Here is a 23035-nt window from a genome sequence, read left to right on the forward strand (position 1 = left end):
AAGGCTTGAATTACAGCTAAGAGGAAAAATTGGATTGGCTGGGGTTGTTTTTCATTGGAACGGAGGAGGCTGAGGGGTGATCTGATTGAGGTGTACAAGATTACAAGGAGCCTAGATAGAGTAGACAGGGGATGCCCTGTTTCCCACAGCAGAGAGATGAATTGCCAGGATGCACAGATTTAACCTGATTGGTAGAAGGATTGGAGGGGACATGACGAAAAACTTTTTCACCCAGAGGATGGTGGGTGTTTGGAATTTGCTGTCTGTTTTGGTGGTGGAGGCAGAAATACTCAACTCATTTAAAAGGTACCTAGATCTGCACCTAAAGTGCTGTAACCTGCAAGGCCAAGGACCAGGTGCTGGAAGGTGGGATTAGGATGGGCAGCTAGTTTTTTTATTTTTTCATTTTGGGCCAGAGCAGGCACAATAGGCTGAATAGCCTTTTTCTGTTCCATAACTTTTCTATGGTTCTATGGTTCAGTCAGTCTCATTCTCCTGCTCTATCTGCAAAACCTTGTAAGTTTATTTCCCGCAAGCGCCTATCCAATTTCTTTTTGAAAGCATTTATCGTCTTGCTGCCTACAAGGGTAGTGTCAGCTGAGTTCCTGGTCATTACTGCTTGCTGCATTTAAAAAAAAGCTCCTCCTCCCATCCCCCCTTATTTCTTGCTAAAAGCTTAAATCTGTGTCTCCTAGTCCTTGTACTATCAGCTAATGGGAACAGCTTTTCTTGTCTACCTTATGTAAACCTGCCATAATCTTGATACCTCTATCAGATCTTGCTTCAGCCTCCTTTGCTCCAAAGAGAACAATCCAACCTTCTGCGGTCTAACCTTGTAGATAAAATCTCTAACCCCGAGAACCATTCTGGTAAATCTCTGCACCTTCTCAAGGGGCTTGTTACAATCTTCATACAAACTGATAACTGGAAGTTCGAATTTCTCTTTAAAAGTTAACAGCTGAAAGACTGACACATCAAGACTTTATGTTTTAAAACTTGTACTGTAACAAATGACTAAAACACACTATTTTCTTGTAGGTAACATACTTCAAACTCCAGGAAAGAGATTCCACGTTTAACTTTCAACCAAAAATCTCTCACTACAGTTATACATTAAACTGTTCCTTAAGTGGGCACTTCATCCTCCAGGAACCAGTCTCAAATTATTCTTAGCTCCCAATGGCTTGCTTCTCTTTCATTTTCCCAGCTGGGTAACTTCTTATCCAGAACTAACTTTCACTGTGCGGGTTACACTGTGAACTTCTTCCTTCTAGCCCCAAGCTAGGCAAATCTTCCAGCCTCCTTTTAAATCCTCATGAACTCTGTCTTCAGTCTGAGCTTGAGCTACCCACCTGCATTCTGCGTAGTGAACAATAGAGTCAGCATTTTCTCTGCTTCAGGTGCAGGCCTGGCTGCCTCTTATCTCCTGCTCTCTACCTCTCAGATGGCTGTAGACTACACCAAACAAAACTACTGGCTGTCTGGTACGCATGGATTTGTAGGGAAGCCTGTAACCTGATCTCAAAAGTGGCTTCCTCTGCTGCCTTCCCCCTGGCAACATGAACCACATTAGCATTTGTACCTAGATAAAGGGCTAATTAACTAATTTTCATCCCAACTCCCTTTCATCTTAGAAGTAAATGGATAGTTTACAACACAGCTGTTTACAACTCAATACCTATGACACCTTTCTAGAAAGGGAGACTTAGTGTCCAGTCATGGTACAGTCAGACTGCTGCTACTGTCTCCCAAGTGTAAATATCTTGCACCTTCTCAGTAAAACAGTTTAAGTTGTCTTCGATCTCAAAAATCAAACCACTCAGGCATACAGTCAAGCAGACTGCAGAGCAGGTCATTTACCCTAAATTTGAAGCTCCTGTGCCAAAATATAACAATCTTATAAACCTCATAATTGTAACAATCTTCACATTCTTCCTGAAGTGTAGTGAGCAGAACCAGACACAATACTTGAGTTGTGCCCTAACCAGAGCTTTATAAAGGTTCAGGCTCCCTGCTTTCGAACACAATACCCATGTTTACGCAGCCCATGATCCCATATGCTTTGCCCATCACATTCTTGATATGTCCTGCCACCTTCAAAGATCCAATGCACGTGAACCCCCAGGTCCCTCTGTTCCTGCACAGTATTTAGAACTGTGCCATTAACTTTATATTGCCTCTTCAAGTCCCTTCTGTCAAAATGCATCACCTCACACTTCTCCGTATTAAATCCCATCTGCCCAATCTGCTACTGTATCTATGTGCTGTTGCATATGATGGTATCATCCTCACTGTTTGTCACTCCTCCAAGTTTTGGTATCATAGGTAAATTTTGAAATTATATTCTGTATTCCATTACCCGAGTCATTTATATATAGCACTAGTCCTAGCACCGAACCTTGAGTATCACCACTGTCTACCATCCTCCAGTCAGAAAAACAACCATTTGCCATGACTTGTTATTTTCTGTTCTTAAGCCCTTTTTTGGCAAGTTGTCAATGACACCTCCTCTTCCATTAACCACAATTTTGTTATGGGGTACTTTGTCAAATGTTTTCTTAAGACCCATATTGACAAAGTCCACTGCATTCCCTTCATCAATCTTCTGTTACTTGATCATAAAATTCAATTAGATTAGCTGAGCACGATCTTCCTTTTACAAATCGTGCTGGCTCTCCTTAATGAACTCAAATCTCTCCCAGTGCTGCTGATTTTTTCTCCGATTATTGATTCTAAAGCCTTATCCACCACTGATGTTAAACTGATCAGCCTGTAGTTTCAAGGAATGTCATTATACCTTTTCTTGAGGATGCATTTCACATTGCCATTTTCGAACCCTCCGGCACCTCCCCCGTATCTAGGGAGCATTGGAATATTATGGCAAGCCCTTCTGCTATCTCCATCCCCCCTTCTCTTGGTAACCTGGGATGCACGCCATCTTGATCAAGTGATTTATCTACTCTAAACATAGGCAGCCTGTACAGTACATACTGTCTATCAATTTTCATCCCATTCATTACCTCTACCATCTCCACCTCTACCGATCTTCTGTCAGCATCATCTTCCTTGGTAAACACTGATGCAACATATGCATTAAGTATTCAAGCCATGCTCTGTGCATGTCACACATCACCCTCTTTGTCCCTAATAGGACCCACCTCATGGCTTTCTACCTGTTTATTATTTACATGCTGCTAGGAGATTTTTGGATTCCCTTTTATGTTAACTGCCACTCTATTCTTTTATTTACCAGCCTTATTTTCCTCTTCACTCCCCTCTCAACCTATTGTATTTGATTGTTGCCTGATTCTCACTTGAGGAATTCACCTGCCATGCATCATATACCCTGTTTTGTTTAGTTTCTTCATATTCTTTCTCTCCTTCTATACTCAAGTTGCTTCATCCAGAAATAAAAGTCCACAAAATTGTTGATGCCAAATCTTTGTTATAACTTTACAGGTTAATTTGTTTCATCCCAATAACTTTATTACATGTTCTCAACAACAGTATTCCTATTTTGTCTTTCCTTTGGTGAGAATGTTTTGTCTTTAGAAACTTCAATACTGGACTCGAGCACACATTCATAATCCTTGCAGTGAATGGGACATGTCCCGAGAATCACTGATAATATCACCCCTTCTCATCTTCCCAAGACATCTACTGCCTCAATAGCTTCCAGTTGGCACATCTTATTACAAGAAGAGGGAAAAACCTACTAGACCTTGATACCATGTCTACATCTACATGTTGTAGATGCATCTGTTCATGACTGTATTGGTAGGAGTGACTACCTGGCAAGGTGGAAAACTGCTCAGGTATGTCCAGTCCACAAAAGCAGGACAAATCCACTCTGACCAATTAGCACCCCAGTATAGTATCATAGAATGGTTACAACTCAGAAGGAGGCCATCACTTCTTCTGGCCTTCTGAAGGAGCATTTCACCTAGTGCCCTCCTCGCCTTTTTCCCATAGCCCTGCAAACTTTTACTTTTCAGGTGATGATCCAATTTCCTTTTGAAAGCTGAATGACCTACTCCTCCTAATTGTATGTTGGTTTGACCCTGCCTCCACCATACACACAGGCAGTGCATTCCAGATTTTAACCACTCGCTGGATGAAAAAGTTTTTCCTCATGTCAACGTTGCTTCTTTTGCAAACTGCCTTCAATCTGTGTCCTCTGGTTCTCGATCCATCCACCAATGGGAACAGTATCTACCCTATGTAGACCCTCATGATTTTGAACACCTTAATCAAATCTCCTCTCAATGTCTCTTCTCCAAGGATACCATCCCAACTTCTCCAATCTTTTTATGAAACTGAAGTTCCTCATCCCAGGTACCATTCACATGAATCTTTTCTGCACTCTCTCTAATGCCTTCACATCCTACCTAACGTTTGGTGCATAGAACTGGACACAATACTTCAGTTGAGGCTGAACTGGTATTTTATATTTGTATTTTATACAGGTTTAATACAACTTGCTTGCTTTTGTACTCAATGTCCCTATTGCCATTCTTTCACTCACTCGCTCAAAATCCTGGAACTCCTTTGCTAATGGCATTGTGGGTGTACTTATACCAAATGGACTGCAGCTGTTCAAAAAGTGGCTCAACATCATAGCAACTAGGAGCAGGAATAGGCCATTTGGCCCTATGAGCCTGCTCCGTCATGCAGTATGATCATGGCTGATCCTCTATCTCAATGCCATGCTCCCACTCTCTCCCCATAACCCTTGATGCCTTTAGAGTCCAGAAATCTATCTATTTCCTCCTTAAGTATATTCAGCGACTTGGCATCCACAGCCTTCTGTGGTAAAGAATTCCACAGGTTCACCACCCTCTGAGTGAAGAAGTTTCTTCCTGTCTCAGTCCTAAATGGCCTGCCCCGTGTGTTGAGACTGTGACCTCTTGCCCTAGAACCCCCAGCCAGGGAAAACATCGTCCCTGCACCCAGTCTGCCCAACCCTGTCAGAATCTTATACGTTTCGAAGAGATCCCCTGTCATTCTTCTAAACTCCAGTGAACACAGGCCTACCCGACCCAATCTCTCCTTATACGACAATCCTGCCATCCCTGGAATAAGTCTGGTGAACCTTTGCTGCACTCCCTCTCTGGCAAGTGTATCCTTTATTAGGTAAGGAGACCAAAACTACACAATGCACCAGGTGTGGTCTCACTATCATCTTCTCAAGAGCAATAAGGGATGGGCAACAAATGCTGACCATATCAGTGATGCCCAAATCAGGTAAATGAGTTTAAAAGGTATATATGTATAATGACTTCCACTCTTCAATTATTTGTTTGGAATTTTATGAATGGGGAATTTCAGACTCTTACCACATAGTCGTGCTTTAAACATACTGGGGTCAGAATGCTGCATCACATTGACTAGAACTCTTCCTTGCTGTGCAGGAACCTCTCTAGGTTTCCTCTAGAAACTGTCTTCAGACTCGACCATGATGAGGGAGTTGGAAATATGAGCACTCATTTAGGGAACCTTTCAAAATTGATGGAACAATCTGCAGTCAGGTAAGCTGGAACTGTGGAAGAGACACATTGTTGTGTTCTTTTATTTTTTGTGCTTATACAGAAAGGGGGCTGTCAGTCCCCTAGGTGATGGAACGCATTCTCATCTGATATTTGACTGAGACTTGGGTTTACAGATCATAATTTCAAAATTTTCAGATGATACAAACTCAGAAATATCATGAATAATGTGGATAGTAATAGACTTTAGGAGAATATAAACAGGTTGGTGAATTGAACAGATATAATTTAATTTAGAGGAGGGTGAAGTGCTGTATTTTGGTTAGAAGAATGAGCGGCAATATGAACTGAATGGTACAATATTAAAGGGAGTGCGGGAACAGAGATCTGGGTGTGAATGTAAACCATCCTTTGAATATGGCAGAACAAGTTGAGCAGACCGTTAAAAATGCCTCTGGGATCCTTGGCTTTATTAATGAGTACAAAACGATGGAGGTTATGCTCCCAGGATACTTGACGTTTTGAAAATATATGCAAAATGGAAAATGTTCTTGGAGGGGTTGGGCTTTGTCTTGACGTTGACAATAAAGAATGACATAAGGACAGTAGTGTGAAATAATCCTGGTTTGGAAGAACAGGAGGTAGAATTATTCTGTGTGGAGATGAGGGACAGAACAAATTGTAGGAGTAGGTTATAGGCCAACTGTTGGATTGTATTATTATTCAAGAAAAGGTGTACGGACACTCCTGGTAACAACAGGCCGGTAAGTTTAACATTAGTGGTGGATGACATTTTAGAAATAATAATCGGAAAAAAATCAACAGGCCCTTGAAGAGGTTTGAGTTAGTTAAAGAAAGCCAACACAGATTTATGAAAGGAAGATCATGTTTAACGAATTGAATTTTTTGGTGAAGTAACTGAGTAGATCAATGATGGGATTGCAGTGGATTTTAAGAAAGTGCTTGAAAAGTACCATGTAAAGATTGTTTGACACAATTGATGCTCGTGGAATAGGCTGGTCAGTGTCAGCTTGGATAAAAAATTGACTTAAGAACAGAAAACAGTGAGCCATGATAAATGGTTGTTTTACAGACTGGAGGATGATAGACAGTAGTGTTCCTCGGGTCAGTGCTAGGACGGCTGCTTTTTTACTATATATAAATGATTTGGATATTTGAATCCAAAGTAAAATTTCAACATTTGCACATGATAGTAAACTTGGAGGAGTGGCTAATTGTGAGTATGATATCGATCAACTGCAATAGGACATAGAAAGGTTAGCAGAATGGGCAGACAAGAACATATGAACGTACCTGTAAATTAGGAGCAGGAATAGGTCATCCGGTCTCTTCAGCCTGCTCCGTCATTCAATAAGATCATGGCTGATCTGATTGTGGCCTCAACTCCACATTCCGCCTACCCCCGACAACCTTTGACTCCTTTGTTAGTCAATAAGATGGAATTTAATGCAGAACAGTGTAAGGTGACTCATTTTGGCAGAAGGGATAGGGAGAGGCAAGATAGGCTAAATGGCATAGTTCTAAAGAGCATACAAGGACGGAGGGACTTGGTCTTAATAGGATATCAGTTATATTTAATTATATGCAGATGGAGGATATTAATTTTGATTTCATTTGAGACACTTTTTGAAACTGGTGTGGCTGTGTTAAGTTCATACTTGTAACGTTTCACTCTAAATAAATGTAAGACTGAGTAATGATTGGTTCCGGTACTATACTTCGCCAACTGACTTCTCGGAGTAGAACATGGCTTCATGTGCATTGATCTTTAAAGGTGGCAGGACATATTGAGATGGTAATAGAATTGAGTACAAAAACAGGGAAATTATGCTGAACTTTTATTGAGTTTTGCTTAGACCACACACTTTAGGAAGGATGTGAGGGTTCTTGAGAGGGTGCAGAGGAGATTTTCCAGAATGGTTCAGGGAATGAGGGATTTTCACTGCAAGATTAGGTTGGAGAAGCTAGAGTTGCTGTCCTTGGAATAAAGGAGCTTAAGGCGAGATCTAATGGAGGTGTACAAGGTTATGACAGGGTTAGAAAAGGTAGACGAAGAAAGCTGTTCCCATTCACTGTTTACAAAGTCTAGGGGACACAAATTTAAGGTTTTGGGCAAGAGATGTCGGGGCATGTGAGGAAGAACCTTTATGCAGCGAGTGGTAATGACTTGGAACTTGCGGCCTACAAAGGTGGTGGAAGCAGAGACAATCAATGATTTCAACAGGAAATGGGATGGGCACTTGAGGGGAATAAACTTGGAGGGCTATGGGAATAGAGTGGGGAAATGAGACCGACTGGATTGCTTTATAGAGAGCCAGCAAGTACTCGATTGACTAATTGACCTTCTGTGCATCTGACTCCAATTAAGAGGAGTTTGTAATAAAGGCTATACAGCTGTGGCTCACTTCATAGCACCCTCGCCTTTGAATCAGAGGGTTGTGGGTTCATGTCCCACTCCCGGAAACCAAGAACTGTGATTGTACTGGAAAAGTTGCAAACTTGAGACAGAAATAGAGTGCATCAAATGTCAATGTATAAATAATCACACTGCATAGCAATCAGCTTGTTAAAGACAATTGCTAATTAAACAGGTGATGGGCATTGATTATTCCATCTAAATAGAATAAAAAGAAACAGCTTTGTGTGGCAGTTACTTGGAAGTCAATAGCACTGAGGAGTTGCCTTGAAAATAAACCAGCTTGAGCCAAAAGACCAAACTCGATTACTTCTTCATGGTTTCCCTGGCGGTCTAGTGGTCAAGATTCGGCGCTTTCACCATCGCGGCCCAGGTTCGATTCCTGGTCAGGGAATGCAGTTTCATTGATCTTGTGAAATTGTCAAAATGAGTATTAATTACTTATTTAGGACGTGTCAGCTCAGGCTCAGTTCATAGCACCCTCGCCTTTGAATCAGAAGGTTGTGGGTTCATGTCCCACTCCCGGAAACCAAGAACTGTGAATGTACTCGAAAGAGTTACATTCTGTGACTGTTGATAACTCAAAAGAGTTACATCTTCTTAACGAGGTGTCAGCTGTGGCTCAGTTCATAGCACCCTCGCCTTTGAATCAGAAGGTTGTGGGTTCATGTCCCACTCCTGGAAAAAAAAACCAAGAACTGTGAATGTACTCGAAAGAGTTACAATCTGTGACTGTTGATAACTCGAAAGAGTTACAATAAACTATTGTTGTGGGTACTTTAATCTTCGTATCGACTGGTAAAATCAAATTGACAAAGTTTGCAGGACAGATTCGTGGAATGCATGTGAGACTGTTTCCTAGAATAATTGGGAAACTTTTAAAGATCACAAAGGGTTACAAAAAAAAAATAAAAAGAGCAAAGGTAAATTATGAAAGAAAACTAGCGCAAAATGTAAAAACTGATAGCAAAAGCTTCTACAAGTATATAAAAGGAAAGTAGCTAAAGCGAATGTTGGTCCCTTGGAGAATGAGACTGGGGAGTTAATAGTGGGGAATGCAGAAATTGCAGAGACGCTTAACCGACATTTTGCCTCAGTTTTCACGGTGGAAGATACTAGTACCACCCCAATAGTAACAGGTAGCGCAGAGGGTATAGAGAAGGAGGAACTTAGAACAATCATCATCACTAGAGAAAAAGTACTGAGCAAACTATTGGGATTAAAGGGTGACAAGTCCCCAGGACCTGATGGCCTACATCCCAGGGTCTTAAAGGAAGTAGCAGCGGAGATAGTGGATGCATTGACTATAATATTCCAAAATTCCCTGGATTCTGGAACGGTTCCAGTGGATTGGAAAAATGCTAATATTCAAAAAGCCCTTATTCAAAAAGAGGGGGGGAAGGCAGAAAGTAGGAAAATATAAATCAGTTAGTTTAACGTCTGTCATTGGGAAATTGTTGGAATCCATTATTAAGGAAGTAGTAATGGGGCATTTGGAAAGTCAAAATGCAATCCATCAGAGTCAGCATGGTTTTATGAAGGGTAAATCATGTTTGACTAATTTGCTAGAGTTCTTTGAAGATGTGATAAGCAAAGTGGATAATGGGGATCCTGTAGATGTAGTATATTTGGACTTCCAGAAGGCCTTTGATAAGGTGCCGCTCAAAAGATTAATACACAAGATAAGATCACATGGAGTTAGGGGTAATATATTAGCTTGGATAGAGGATTGGCTAACCAACAGAAAGCAGAAAGTCGGGATAAGTGGGTCTTTTTCTGGATGGCAAGCTGTAACTAGTGGGGTGCCACAGGGTTCGGTCCTTGGGCCCCAACTATTTACAATCTATATTAATGACTTGGATTCAGGGATAGAAGGTACTATAGCTAAATTTGCAGATGACACCAAAATAGGTGGGAAAGTAAGTTGCAATGAAGGAATAAGAAATTTACAAATGGATATGGACAGGTTAGGTGAACGGGCCAAAATTTGGCAGATGGAGTTTAACGTGGGTAAGTGTGAGGTTATCCATTTTGGTTGGACGAATAAAAAAGCAGCTTATTATTTAAATGGAGAGAAACTTCAGAATTCTTCAGTGCAGAGGGATCTGGGTGTCCTCGTGCATGAATCGCTGAGAGCTAGTATACAGTTACAGCAGGTAATAAGGAAGGCAAATGGAATTTTAGCATTTATTGCTAAAGGAATAGAGTATAAAAATAAGGAAGTGCTGTTGCAACTGTACAAGGCATTGGTGAGACCGCACCTGGAGTACTGTGCACAGTTTTAGTCCCCTAGTCTTTAGTCCCTCTACATCCTCAAAAAACTAAGATTTGTCAAATACAATTTTATTTTCATAAAATTATGTTGACTCTGCCTGATAATATAATTTTCAAAGTATCCTGTTGCCAATTCCCTAACAATGGGCTCCAGGATTTTCCCTGATGACTTATTTCAGGCCAACTGGCCTGTCGTTCCCTGCTTTCTCTCAACTTTCTTTCTTGAGTAGCAGTGTTACATCTGCCCCCTACCTTTCAATCCACAGGGATCATTCCAGAATCTAGGGAACTTTGGAAGATCATAACCAGTACATTCACTGTTCACTGCAGCCTCCTCTGAAGCAGCCCAGGATCTAGGCTATCAGGTTCAGTGGATTGGTATGCTTTTCACCCCATTATTTTATCCAGCACTTTTTCTTTACAAATATGAATTGCATCAAGTTCCTCACTCTCATTAGAACTTTGCTTCCCTACTATTTCTGGAATGTTTTTTGTGCCTTCTATTGTGAAGACAGATACAAATATTTGTTTAACGTCTCTGCCATTCCTTACTCTCCATTATAATGGTTCCTGTCACAGCCTCTAAGGGACCCATGTTTATTTCTGTAACACTTTTCCTTTTTATATGCTCTTAGAAGCTCTTACAATTTGTTGTTTTATATCTTTTGCAAACTTATTCACTTTCTCTATTTTCCCTCCATAAATTTATTGGTAATTCTTCTCTGGTTTCTAATAGTCTCCCAGTCCCCAGCCTACTATCCTTTTCACAACATTACAAGCCTCTTCTTTTAATCTAATACCACCCTTAACCTCTTTAGTTTGCCATAAATGGATTATTTTTCCTCTGGATCTTTTATTTATCAATACAATGTATATTCACTAAGAATTATGAACTATTTCTTTATGTTTGCTTATCTGCCATCATACCTTTTAATCTAATTTTCCAATCTACCATACCCAATTTAGCCCTCACACCTGTGTAATTGGTTTTAAGTTTATTGCTTTGGTTTCAAGACTTTGAGTGTCCTCTTGAACTCAATCTGAAATTCTATCATTTTCTGATCACTCTTCCATGGAGGACCCTTTAAGATTAATTAACCCTGTCTCATTACACAAAACAAGATCTAAAATAGCCTCTTCCTTGGTTCGTCCCACAACACATTATGAAGGACATAAGAACTAGGAGCAGGAGTAGGCAATTCAGCCCCTCGAGCCTGCCCCGCCATTCAATACGATCATGGCTGACCTCATTTCGGCCTCAACTCCAATTTCCCACCCTCTCCCCATAACCTTTCAACCCATTACTAATTAAAAATCTGTCCATCTCCTCCTTAAATTTATTCAGCATCCTGGCATCCACTGCACTCTGAGATAGTGAATTCCACAGATTCATGACCCTTTGAGAAAAGTAATTCCTCCTCATCTCTGATTTAAATCTACCACTCCTTAGCCTAAAACTATGGCCTCTCTGGAATGCCCCACAAGGGGAAACATCCACTCCATGTCTACTTTGTCTATTCCCTTTAGCATCTTATATACCTCAATTAGATCTCCTCTCATCCTTCTAAACTCTAGCGAGTACAGGCCTAAACTGCTCAATCTCTCCTCATAAGACAAGGCCTGCATCTCTGGAGTCAATCTAGTGAACCTCCTCTGAACCACCTCCAATGCAACTACATCCTTCCTCAAGTAAGGGGACTAAAACTGTGCACAGTACTCCAGGTGCGGTCTCACCAATGCCTTGTACAGTTGCAACAACACTTCCCTATTTTTATACTCTATTCCTTTAGCAATAAATGCTAAAATTCCATTTGCCTTCCCTATTACCTGCTGTAACTGTATACTAGCTCTCAGCGATTCATGCACGAGGACACCCAGATCCCTCTGCACTGAAGCATTCTGAAGTTTCTCTCCATTTAAATAATAAGCTGCTTTTTTATTCGTCCGACCAAAATGGATAACCTCACACTTACCCACGTTAAACTCCATCTGCCAAATTTTGGCCCGTTTTATATACCAGTAGTATACTTGGATTTTCAAAAGACATTAATAAGCTGCCACATAAAAGGTTGTTGCACAAAATACATACTCCTGAAATTGAGGTTAATATTTTAGCTTGAATACAGGATTGGTTAAAGGACAGAAAAGAAAGTAGGAATAAATGTGGGCGCTAAAAGGATCAGTGCTGGGGGCTGAGCTATTTACAATTGATAACTTAGATGAGTGGATAGAATGTAATGTATCCAAGTTTACTGATTATAGAGCTAGGTGGGTCAGGAAGGTGAGAGCAAGACAGAGAGGCTGCAAAGGATTAAGGATGGATTAAGTGAGTGGGCAAGAAGGTGGAAGATAGAATAGGTTAGAGAAAGGGTACTAGGAAAACTAGGCTGGTAAGTACCCTGGACCTGATGGCCTGCATCCAAGGGTCTTAAAAGAAGTGGCTGCAGAGATAGTTGATGCATGGGTTATAATCATCCAAAATTCTCTAAAATCTGGAAAAATTCCAGAGGATTGGAAAACTTCAAATGTGATGCCTCTAGGAAGGAGGGAGATGGAAAGCAGGAATCTATAGGCCAGTTAGCCTAGTAATATACAGGGAAATTGCTGGAATCCTTAATAAAGGAGGGTTATAGCAAGATACTTAGAAAATCATAATTGGATTAGGCAGAGTCAACATGGTTTTATGAAAGGGAAATTGTGTTTAATTAATTTATTTGAGTTACTTGAGAAAGTAACAAGCAACGTGGATAAAGGAGAATCTGTAGATGTCGTGTACTTGGATTTCCAAAGAGCCTTTAATAATTTTTTTTTTTGCTCATGGGATGTGCGTGTCGCTGGCTGGGCCAGCATTTATTGCCCATCCCTAATTGCCCTTATTCAGAGGGCATTTAAGAGTCAACCACATTGCTGTGGGTCTGGAGTCACATGTAGGCACCATCCAGGTAAGGACGGCAGATTTCCTTCCCTATAGGACATTAGTGAACCAGCTCGAAAATTGACAATGGTCATCATAAGACTTTTTAATTCCAGATTTTTATTGAATTCAAATTTCACCATCTGCTGTGGTGGGATTCAAACCTGGGTCCCAGAGCATTACCTTGGGTTTCTGGATTACCAGCCCAGTGACAATATCACTAAGTCACCGCCTACCCATAAGGTGCCATACCAAAGGTTTACTACACAAGGTAAGAGCACATGGTGTAGAGGGTAACATATTAGCATGGATAAATGACTGATTGGCTAACAAGCAGAGAGTAGGGTTAAATGGGTTTTTTTTGGGTTGGCAAGCTGTAACCACAGCTGTTCCTCTGGGTAGTGTCCTGGGCCCAACCAACTTCAGCTGTTTCATCGATGACCTTCCTTCCATCATAAGGTCAGAAGTGGAGATATTCACTGATGGTTGCACAATGTTCAGCACCATTCGCAACTGCTCAGATACTGAAGCAGTCCATGTCCAAATGCAGCAAGATCTGGACAATATCCAGGCTTGGGCTGACAAGTGGCAAGTAACATTCGTGCCACACAAATGGCAGGCAATGACCATCTCCAACAAGAGAGAATCTCTCCTTGACATTCAGTAGCATTACCATTGCTGAATCCCTCACTATCAACATCCTGGGGGTTACCATTGACCAGAAACTGTATTGGACCAGCCATATAAATACTGTGGCTACAAGAGCAAGTCAGAGGAGAAATTTCTTCACTCAGGGTTGTGAACCTTAAGAATTCTGTAGCCTAGAGGATTGTGAATACTCAGTTGTTGAGGCTTTGCAATCCTTAAATTGATAGGTTTTTGGACTACAAGAGAATCGAAGGATATGGGGATCGGGGTAAAGTTGAGGTCGAAGATCAGCTGTTACTTTATTGAATGCTGGAGCAGGCTTGAGGGCCGTGTTGGCTACTCCAGCTCCTGTTTCCCATTTCTTGTGTTTTTATGTTGAATCTTTATAAAATACTGGTTGGTTTCAGTGGGAAAATTGTGTTCAATTGTGGATGTGACACTTGCCTTGGAGAAGGTGCAGAAGGGAGTTATTAAAATGGTACCAGTGATTGGGGAGTTCAGTAATATTAAGAGGCTGTAGAAGCCGGAGTTGCTCTCCTTGGAGCAGCGAAGGTTAAGAAGAGGTTTGTTAGAGGAGTTAAAAATCATGAACTGCTTTAATAGAGTAAATAAGGAAAAACTCATTGGGCAGAGTAGCCTCCTGTGCCGTAAATGACTACTCCTCGTGGTAGAAGGGTCAGTAACCAGACAGCACAGATTTAAAGTTAAAGAACCAGAGATGATAGGAGGAAACGTTTTACACAGCAAGTTGTGATCTGGGAAAAAAAACAGCTATGAGGAAAATGCAGGTTAATTGGATAGCTCCATCAAAGAGGCGGCACTGAAACAATGAACGACTTAGCCTCTTTCTGTGCTGTGGTATTGTAAGATTCTATGATCCATACTGTTGCATAAAACACTTACAGATACAGGACAAGTTAGGTTCAGAGTTAAAGCAATTGGACACAGGGCAGTGTTTGGTAACAAGCTGCATGACACCCTATGAACACCATCTCAAAATAAAAACCCAATGCAGTTTTTTTACATTTCTGTTTGATATAATATAGTATCAAAATAATGAGCTGTTCTGTATTTCCTTAGCAATAAACTCCGGGATCTGATCATAGGACTCAGGCCTCCGCAGTTCATTCCTTACCTGAGCACTGTACTCCCACGGGAAGCCAAGGAAACCGTGGCCAATATTCTGCGAGGTATGCTGTGTGCTTTTTAAATTTGCTGCTGGTGTTTTTGTGAAGTTTATATTAATAAATCAGGCTTAATGGACTGGAATACAGGTGGTTACCCCTCTCTATCACCCCCTGTTTAGTGCTCTCCCCGGCCCCGCCTGTGCGCCCCCCCCACCCCCCCTGACTCCCCGCCCGTGCGGCCCCACCGCCTGCGAGCCCGTGTGGCCCCGCCCCTACGCGCAGCTTCTCTCCCCCCCCCCCCCCACTTCTTGTTCAGCCACTGAAACACTCCTCTTGTTTTCTTCTACGCAAGGCCTGAACAAACCTCAGAAACAAGCAATGAAGCGGGTTTTGCTTTCCAAGGACTACACGCTGATCGTGGGCATGCCTGGAACAGGCAAAACTACCACCATCTGTACCCTGGTAAGGAATAGCACCCAGGATGGTAGAGCATAGTGTTACACTCGTAGGAAAATGGCCAATGCTCTTTTTCTCATGTGGGTGTTGGCTGCCTGCAGCAGGGTCCACTGATCCATGTCGGCTCTGGATGTGGCAAAGAAAGGAGAACCTTAGCTGCGTCTCCAGCTGTATCAGCAAAGTCTGCTGGGGAGTTCAGTGTGTCATTGCTATGTTGTAAATAATAAAACCAATATGTTACTGTTGATATGAAAAGCTTATTTCGATTTTAATTTTCAGATATATTTAGTGGCTATTTTTCTGTTCTTTCAGGTTCGAATCCTTCACGCCTGTGGTTTCAGTGTCCTCTTGACTAGCTACACTCACTCAGCTGTTGATAACATTTTGCTGAAATTGGCTCGATTCAAGGTTGGCTTCCTGCGGTTGGGACGTTACCAGAAGGTCCATCCTGACATTCGGAAATTCACAGACGAAGATATTTGCAGAAGGAAATCCATTCAAACTCTGACTGAGCTGGAAGGGCTGTACAAGAGTGAAGTAAGTGTAACAATGTTGGCTGATGCTTTGGTTTAGTCTCATTGTGCCGTGTGTTGCAATAGTAGGTCCACAGCTCCTGGGTGCCCTCTTCTATTTCTCTCAGGTGGCCAATTTCTTTGTCTGCATCTAGCCTGTGGCCTCTTTTACTGTGGAATATATCACAGAGTAGCCTGATCCTGTTCTCATTCAACAAGCAAGTCAGTGCATTCCCCATTAGCAAGCACAGGATATTGATCAGGAGTGGGCACCCTGTTCGCTTTTTAATTATTCTACCTCCTCCTTAACTGGTTGAGGCCAGCTGAAGTACAAGTGACTTGACATCAAGGCAGCATTTGAGCGAGTGTGATATCGAAGAGCCTTAGCAAACCTGAAGTTGATAGGAATCAGGGAAAACTCTCCAGCAGTTGCAGTCATTCCTGCACAAAGGAAGATGCTTGTGGTTGTTGTAAGCCAATCATCTTAGCCCCGGGACATCGCTACAGGAGATCCTCAGGGTAGTCTCCTAGGCCCAACCGTTTTTATTAGAGTCCTTTGAGGATGTAACCAGCAGGGTGGATAAAATAGATGGATAAAGTCCCAGTAGATGTGATATATTTGGATTTCCAAAAGGCATTCAACAAGATGTTACATAATAGGTTACTGCATAAAAACTGATGGTGTTGGAGGTGATATAATAGCAAGGATAGAGGATTATCTTTCAAAATAATTTAATCCAGATTGTTTGACACACACAAATTTAATTTTGAACAAACTTCTGGGAGGTTTAATCTTGTGCTAATAGAGGATTGGCTAACTAACAGGAACCAGGTCATTTTCAGTTTGGCAAACTAACTATTGGAGTGCCACAGGGATCAGTGTTGGGCCTCAACTATTCATGATCTGTATTAGTGGCTTGGCGAAGGGACCGACTGGATTGTAACCAAATTTGCTGCTGATGCAAAGATAGTTAGGAAAGCAAGTTGTGAGGAGGATACAAAGAGCCTGCAAAGGGATATAGATAAGTAAGTGAGTAGGCAAAATATTGGCAGATAGAGTATAATGTGGAAAATGTGAGGTTGCCCACCTTAGCAGACAGAATAGAAAAGCAGAATTTTCACTGAATCACAGAATTATGGCGCAGAAGGAGGTCCATTGTGTCTACGCCGACTCTGAATGAGTAATTCACTTCGTGCCTTCTCCCTGTAACCCTGCACATTCTTCCTTTCAAATAACAATCTAAATCGCTTTTGAATTCCTTGATTGAACCTGCTTCTACCACACTTGCTCGGGCAGTGCATTCCAAACCTTTACCACTTGCTGTGTGAAGAAGCTTTTCCCCATGTTGCCTTTGCTTCTTTTGCCAATTATTTAATTCTGTGCCTTCTCGGTGGAGAGAGACTGCAGAATTCTGAAGTACAGAGGGATCTAGGTGTCCTTGTACATGAATCACAAAAAGTTAGCATGAAGGTACAGCAAGTAATTAGAAAGGCAAATGGGTTGTTGATCTTTATTGTGTTACACCTGGTCCCTGGGTGAGGTCCCCCAATTTATTATGATCCCGGATGTGATACTCCAAATTGTTAACTTCCTGCATGGTAAGGAGGAATGAGCTGGCTCCCCTTCTTTATTCAGCCCCCACCGTTGGTCGTACGAGGTTTAATTTAAAAGGGATCTCTTCCCTTGTGGATACCTTTTCCCAGTCCAAATTTATTATGTTTTAGAAGGAGCCAATTTAACCAGGCTTTCTTGAGACATAGAAAAAGTAAGTTTATTAGTTACTAAAACCTGAGAAAAAATAATAAAAATGCAACATGCGCACACAGATCATAAACGAGAAATTGAGTCCAAAAATAAAAGTTAACTTCACTTTCTTGCCTGTCATTTTAAGGCTGCAAGCAGATCAGCCATGATCTTACTGAATAGCAGAGCAGGCTTGGTAAGCCTGATGGTCTACTCCTCCTATTTCTTATGATTGTCTTACTTAAACACCAGGGTGTACACATGCAGGATCAGTTCTTCATTAAGTCATCATACTTCACGATTACAGTATGAGTGCTCAGATATCTTTCTTGATTCCATATTGAGTGCATAAAGAGTCTGTCTTATACTGATCTTGCCTTGATCTCTACATTCCAGGCAGACAACCAATAATTCATAGTATATCAAAGGTACTAAAAAGCGACATTAGAATCACATGAATCCAACACAAGTTCACTTAGCCCTTCTGTTAGGAAATAGAGACAGTTTAAGTTGTATTTGTGGGTGTTAGGAATGAGTTTTGACTTTAAAGTTTAAGTTTGATTTGTATTTCTGTATCTGTGTGTTAAAGGTCAAATTGAGTTTTAGTTTTACTTCAAAAAGGTGCCTGCATTTCTAATGGTTTTTTTTACGACTGTTGCAGCAAAGATAAACAAACAAGGGTGGAAGAATTGGGCTATTGCCTAGCAACAGGGTCCAGAGAGGCAGTCCTTCCCACATACACACACACAAAAGCTAGAAACAGCAATTTGTTTTGGAGGCTGTTGGAGTTCAGCTGGTTTTGAAAGTAGCTGCCAGAGAGAGACTGGACAAAAAGGGGACAGGTAGCCAGTCCCAAGCTAAAGAAAAGACCCCAAAGTCTAGGGGAGTGGAACAAGAGAAAGTCCCAAGCAGATCTCCTAGTCAAAGGAAGGACAGGAACCCAGAAAAGGTCCTGTTAAGTGAAGTTAAGGGTGAAGGGCAGAGAGAGAAACGCTTCAAGCTTCAGATTTAAAGAGCTGCAGAATGCAGATTTAAAGCAAGAACAGCTTGCAAGAGGCAAGAAGGACCAAAGGGATGGCTGAAGGTCTATAACTCTTTGCACGTGAAGCAGTGGTACTGTTGATAGCTGAGTCAGTGAGAGAGAGTGCATGGAAGACAGCTTGAATGCATGTGGTGACCCAGGGGAGAGGAACATCGGAAGGAGAGTTTGAAAGCCTGGAAGTGTGAGCCCTTACAGAAGGGGCCTGAGAGAAAGCATTGGTTTGGGAGAAGATTCCAAGGTGAGGTCTTGGAGAGTAGAGATTGGAAATCCACTTGTGAAAGACAGAGTGCAGTGAGACAAGTTGGCTCACGGTGTGAACAAGCGTCTGGGGGAAGTTTCAGTAGAAATAGTATAGGCATTCCAACCTGGACTGAGCCCCTTTTCTGTGCTGCTGTGCGGTAGATGGAAAGATTGCAGACTGAGCTTTGTAGCTCTGCGAGGCACTTAATGGTTCCACTAACCTGACAAAGGGTGTGTATCCCTTTGTTTGGCTCCCTGAGATTATTAAAGTTCCAACCATTAAGCTTAAAGGGAAATTGCGGGGTCCTTTGTCCTAGCAGATGAATCAGCTCCAGTTGGCCAGGCTTGGCTTATGAAATGTAGATGGCCTTTGTACAGTTCCTTTTGAATTTGGTCCCTGCAGCCCACAGGGTTATTAGGGTCCCTTCAGAGATAACGAGGTGTTAGCTTCTGCAAAACTGCCATATTAGCTGATATTGCTTGACAGTCACAGACATAGCTTCAGCCATTTTGAGAGATATATATAAAAATATAGAGTGTGAAGTCTTAGCCCCTGACAGTGTACATGTGCACACTTTTTTTTATATAGAATTCCCAACAGGTTGCTGGGGTACGTCACTGTCCACTTTCTACAAATGCAAAAACATTCATTCTTCCTGCTCTTTGTCTTCTGTACCCTAGCCAAATTTGAGTTGTTGCATCCATTAAAACTACCACCTTATTTTACACCTGGGCATTCAGTGTTGTACCTGGGATCACTTCAGAAGCATTTGATTGGCTGTGAAGTGTTTGTGAAAGTGTGCAGGCACTATATGAATGCAAGTCTGTCTTTCTTAGCCACAATCAGTGGCACCAAAGGTGATCTAGTTTTAATGGTAGGTCATTTTGTTACAGCTGGTGGTTGCAACAACCTGTATGGGAATGAAGCACCCAATCTTCAGTCAAAGGAGATTTGACTTATGTATTGTGGATGAGGCATCTCAGATCAACCAGCTGATCTGCCTGGGCCCCTTATTTGCTGCTGATCGGTTTGTGCTGGTGGGAGATCATCAACAGCTGCCACCCATCATTCAGAGCTCGGAAGCCAGGTATGATCCTTTACCAACTTCAATCTGAGCTGCATTCGAAAGCCAGCTAGTCTGTAATGAATAGTGTCAAATAGAGAAGCCATCTTCTCACAGGAGGGAGCTTACAAAGTGGGCGGATTGCACCTGACCAGGGCTGAGGTCCATGTCTTTGTTGAGTGGTTAACCAGTGCTGCGGGGGGAGAGTTACATTAATTTGGCAGGTGAGAGGGACCAGGATGAAGAATTAGAAGATGGTAAAAAGATGTGTAGAAGACTGGGTGAGATGAGCAGCATGAGAATAAAGAGTAGTCCAGAAAGAAGAGGAATCAGAAAGGAGAAAAATGCAAAGCGAACTAAAATTGTTTTGGAGTACATGTGTGTAAATGTAGGGAGCCTGGTAAATAAAGTTGATAAGCTGGTAGGCACACTTGTCACATGGGATTATGATATTGTTACAATAACGGGGACCTGGCTCAAACGTGAGCCAGAATGTAAATTCTTGGCTGCAATGTATTCAGGAGGAAAATGAGAAGAAGGGATGGCAATATTGGTCAAAGACAAACTGATAGCACTTTAGTGAAGACAGATGAAAAATACTAATTTAGTACCCTTGGGATAATGTTTTTGAACGTTCTAAGGCATACTCTATTTGTTCAAAGTTGAGGATCTCTTTTGTGACTGGCTGTATACTATAGGCCACCAAATAGTGGAAAGGTCCCCAAATTTTCAGAAAAAAATAATGTAGTGATAATGGGGAACTACAGTTATGCCAATACAGACTGGGGAAAAACAATGTAAAAGGCAGGGAGGTGGAACATTCCTGAAATGTGTACAAGAAAACTTGCTTGATGATTTGGTTTCTAGTCCAACAAGGAATGAAGCAGTGCTGGATCTGGTTCTAGGGAATGAAGTGGCACAAGTGGAGCATGTTTTAATGGGAGATTATTGGGGCAAGAGTGACCATAATATCAATATGTTTACTTATGGAAAAGGAATAATCTGATGTGAAGATATTTAAGTGGTATTTCAGAGAGTTGAAAGGTGGTTTGGCTCAGGTGGATTAGAAACAAAAATTATCGGATAACATTGTAAATGAGCTGTAGGAGACCTGCGAAGAGGAAATAGTTCAGGTCAGTAGACAAATTTCTGTGAGGGGATGGAGAAGGAAGGACATCTAAAATTAGAGCTCCCTTGATGACTGAAGATGGAGAGATTTAAGTGAGAGAGAAAATAGATGCTTATGATAAATTTCAGTTTTATAATACAATAGAGAATAAAGACAAACAGAGAAAGTGAAGAGGAGAACAGAAAACGGGGATAAGAGGGGCAAATAGAAAAGCTCTGCAGGTAGTGTAAAAGGATACACTTAAGTCTTCAGCAAACATATAAATAGTAATAGGGTAGTCAAAGGAAAGGTGAGGCCGATTAGGGGAAAAGGTGAAAAAGGCTGTCAGAGGCTATGGCTGAGATACTGAATGAGTACTTTGCATCTGTCTTCACGAATGAAGAGGAAATAATTGGGTAATTTTTCAGGACTTGGTCACTTTGAATTATAGCTTTGTGAGAAAATGAAACATACCAGGTGGTTCCTGCTGGTTACCGGTTTTGCATTTATATCAGTTACTCCCTACAACCAATGTTCCTATTAAAATTTAGTTGTTGCATGTGGCCTGTTTTTTTTAGTGCATCGTCCCTTTAAATTTTCTTGTATGTTATTTATCACAAAGTGTGGTCTGCATACCACTGCAGCTTAGTGGAAGCATTGCCTAAACTGAATACATTCAGTCAGACAAGGTTTTGAATATTTAACCAGTCACAACCTTTTTTTATAGTTTGGGATGACCTCTTTTACAGTGAGAGGCCCAGCAAATTTTTTGAACTCACTGCAGTCAAAACCCCCTCACAACAGCTTCTAGTTCTAATTTTAAGCACTCCAAGAAGTAAGGGCCATCTTTCATGAGGATGTAACCCCATGGGTGTTATGTGTATTTATTAGAATTAACCAGTTGTATAACTGATCCCCCTCCTGTTTCAATATGTACATCCATGTGCCCTTACGTCCCCCTGCTCGCCCACCCACACATTGTGCCCACAGCTGCACACCAACACGGCACATGCTCGCATTGTGCCCACAGCTGCACACCAACATGCCACACGCTCGCATTGTGCCCACAGCTGCATACCAACACGCCACACGCTCGCATTGTGCCCACAGCTGCAAACCAACATGCCACACGCTCACATTATGCCCACAGCTGCACACCAACACGCCACACGCTCGCATTGTGCCCACAGCTGCACACCAACACGCCACACGCTCGCATTGTGCCCACAGCTGCACACCAACACGCCACACGCTCGCATTGTGCCCACAGCTGCACACCAACACGCCACACGCTCGCATTGTGCCCACAGCTGCACACCAACACGCCACACGCTCGCATTGTGCCCACAGCTGCACACCAACACGCCACACGCTCGCATTGTGCCCACAGCTGCACGCCAACACATGACACACGCTCGCATTGTGCCCACAGCTGCACGCCAACACATGACACACGCTCGCATTGTGACCACAGCTGCACGCCAACACATGACACACGCTCGCATTGTGACCACAGCTGCACGCCAACACATGACACACGCTCGCATTGTGCCCACAGCTGCACGCCAACACATGACACACGCTCGCATTGTGCCCACAGCTGCACGCCAACACATGACACACGCTCGCATTGTGCCCACAGCTGCACGCCAACACATGACACACGCTCGCATTGTGCCCACAGCTGCACGCCAACACATGACACACGCTCGCATTGTGCCCACAGCTGCACGCCAACACATGACACACGCTCGCATTGTGCCCACAGCTGCACGCCAACACATGACACACGCTCGCATTGTGCCCACAGCTGCACGCCAACACATGACACACGCTTGCATTGTGCCCACAGCTGCACGCCAACACATGACACACGCTCGCATTGTGCCCACAGCTGCACGCCAACACATGACACACGCTCGCATTGTGCCCACAGCTGCACGCCAACACATGACACACCACACACTGCTAATTTAATATGTT

At 42.3% G+C, this 23035-nt stretch overlaps 1 protein-coding gene across 2 annotated transcripts in view; it reads left to right on the forward strand.

Moving 5' to 3' along the window:
- The window catches only part of dna2 (DNA replication helicase/nuclease 2), a 75747-nt gene that overhangs the window by 40619 nt on the left and 12093 nt on the right, over positions 1-23035 (forward strand). For both annotated transcript variants that reach the window (XM_078565844.1, XM_078565845.1), the window contains 5 exons: positions 5412-5528; positions 14840-14949; positions 15239-15348; positions 15655-15879; positions 19775-19968. In XM_078565844.1, coding sequence (XP_078421970.1) covers positions 5412-5528; positions 14840-14949; positions 15239-15348; positions 15655-15879; positions 19775-19968 — 756 coding nt within the window. The remainder of the gene's footprint in view (positions 1-5411; positions 5529-14839; positions 14950-15238; positions 15349-15654; positions 15880-19774; positions 19969-23035) is intronic.

This window comes from Cetorhinus maximus, chromosome 20 (genome assembly GCF_964194155.1).
Source record: "Cetorhinus maximus chromosome 20, sCetMax3.hap1.1, whole genome shotgun sequence".
NCBI lineage: Eukaryota > Metazoa > Chordata > Chondrichthyes > Lamniformes > Cetorhinidae > Cetorhinus > Cetorhinus maximus.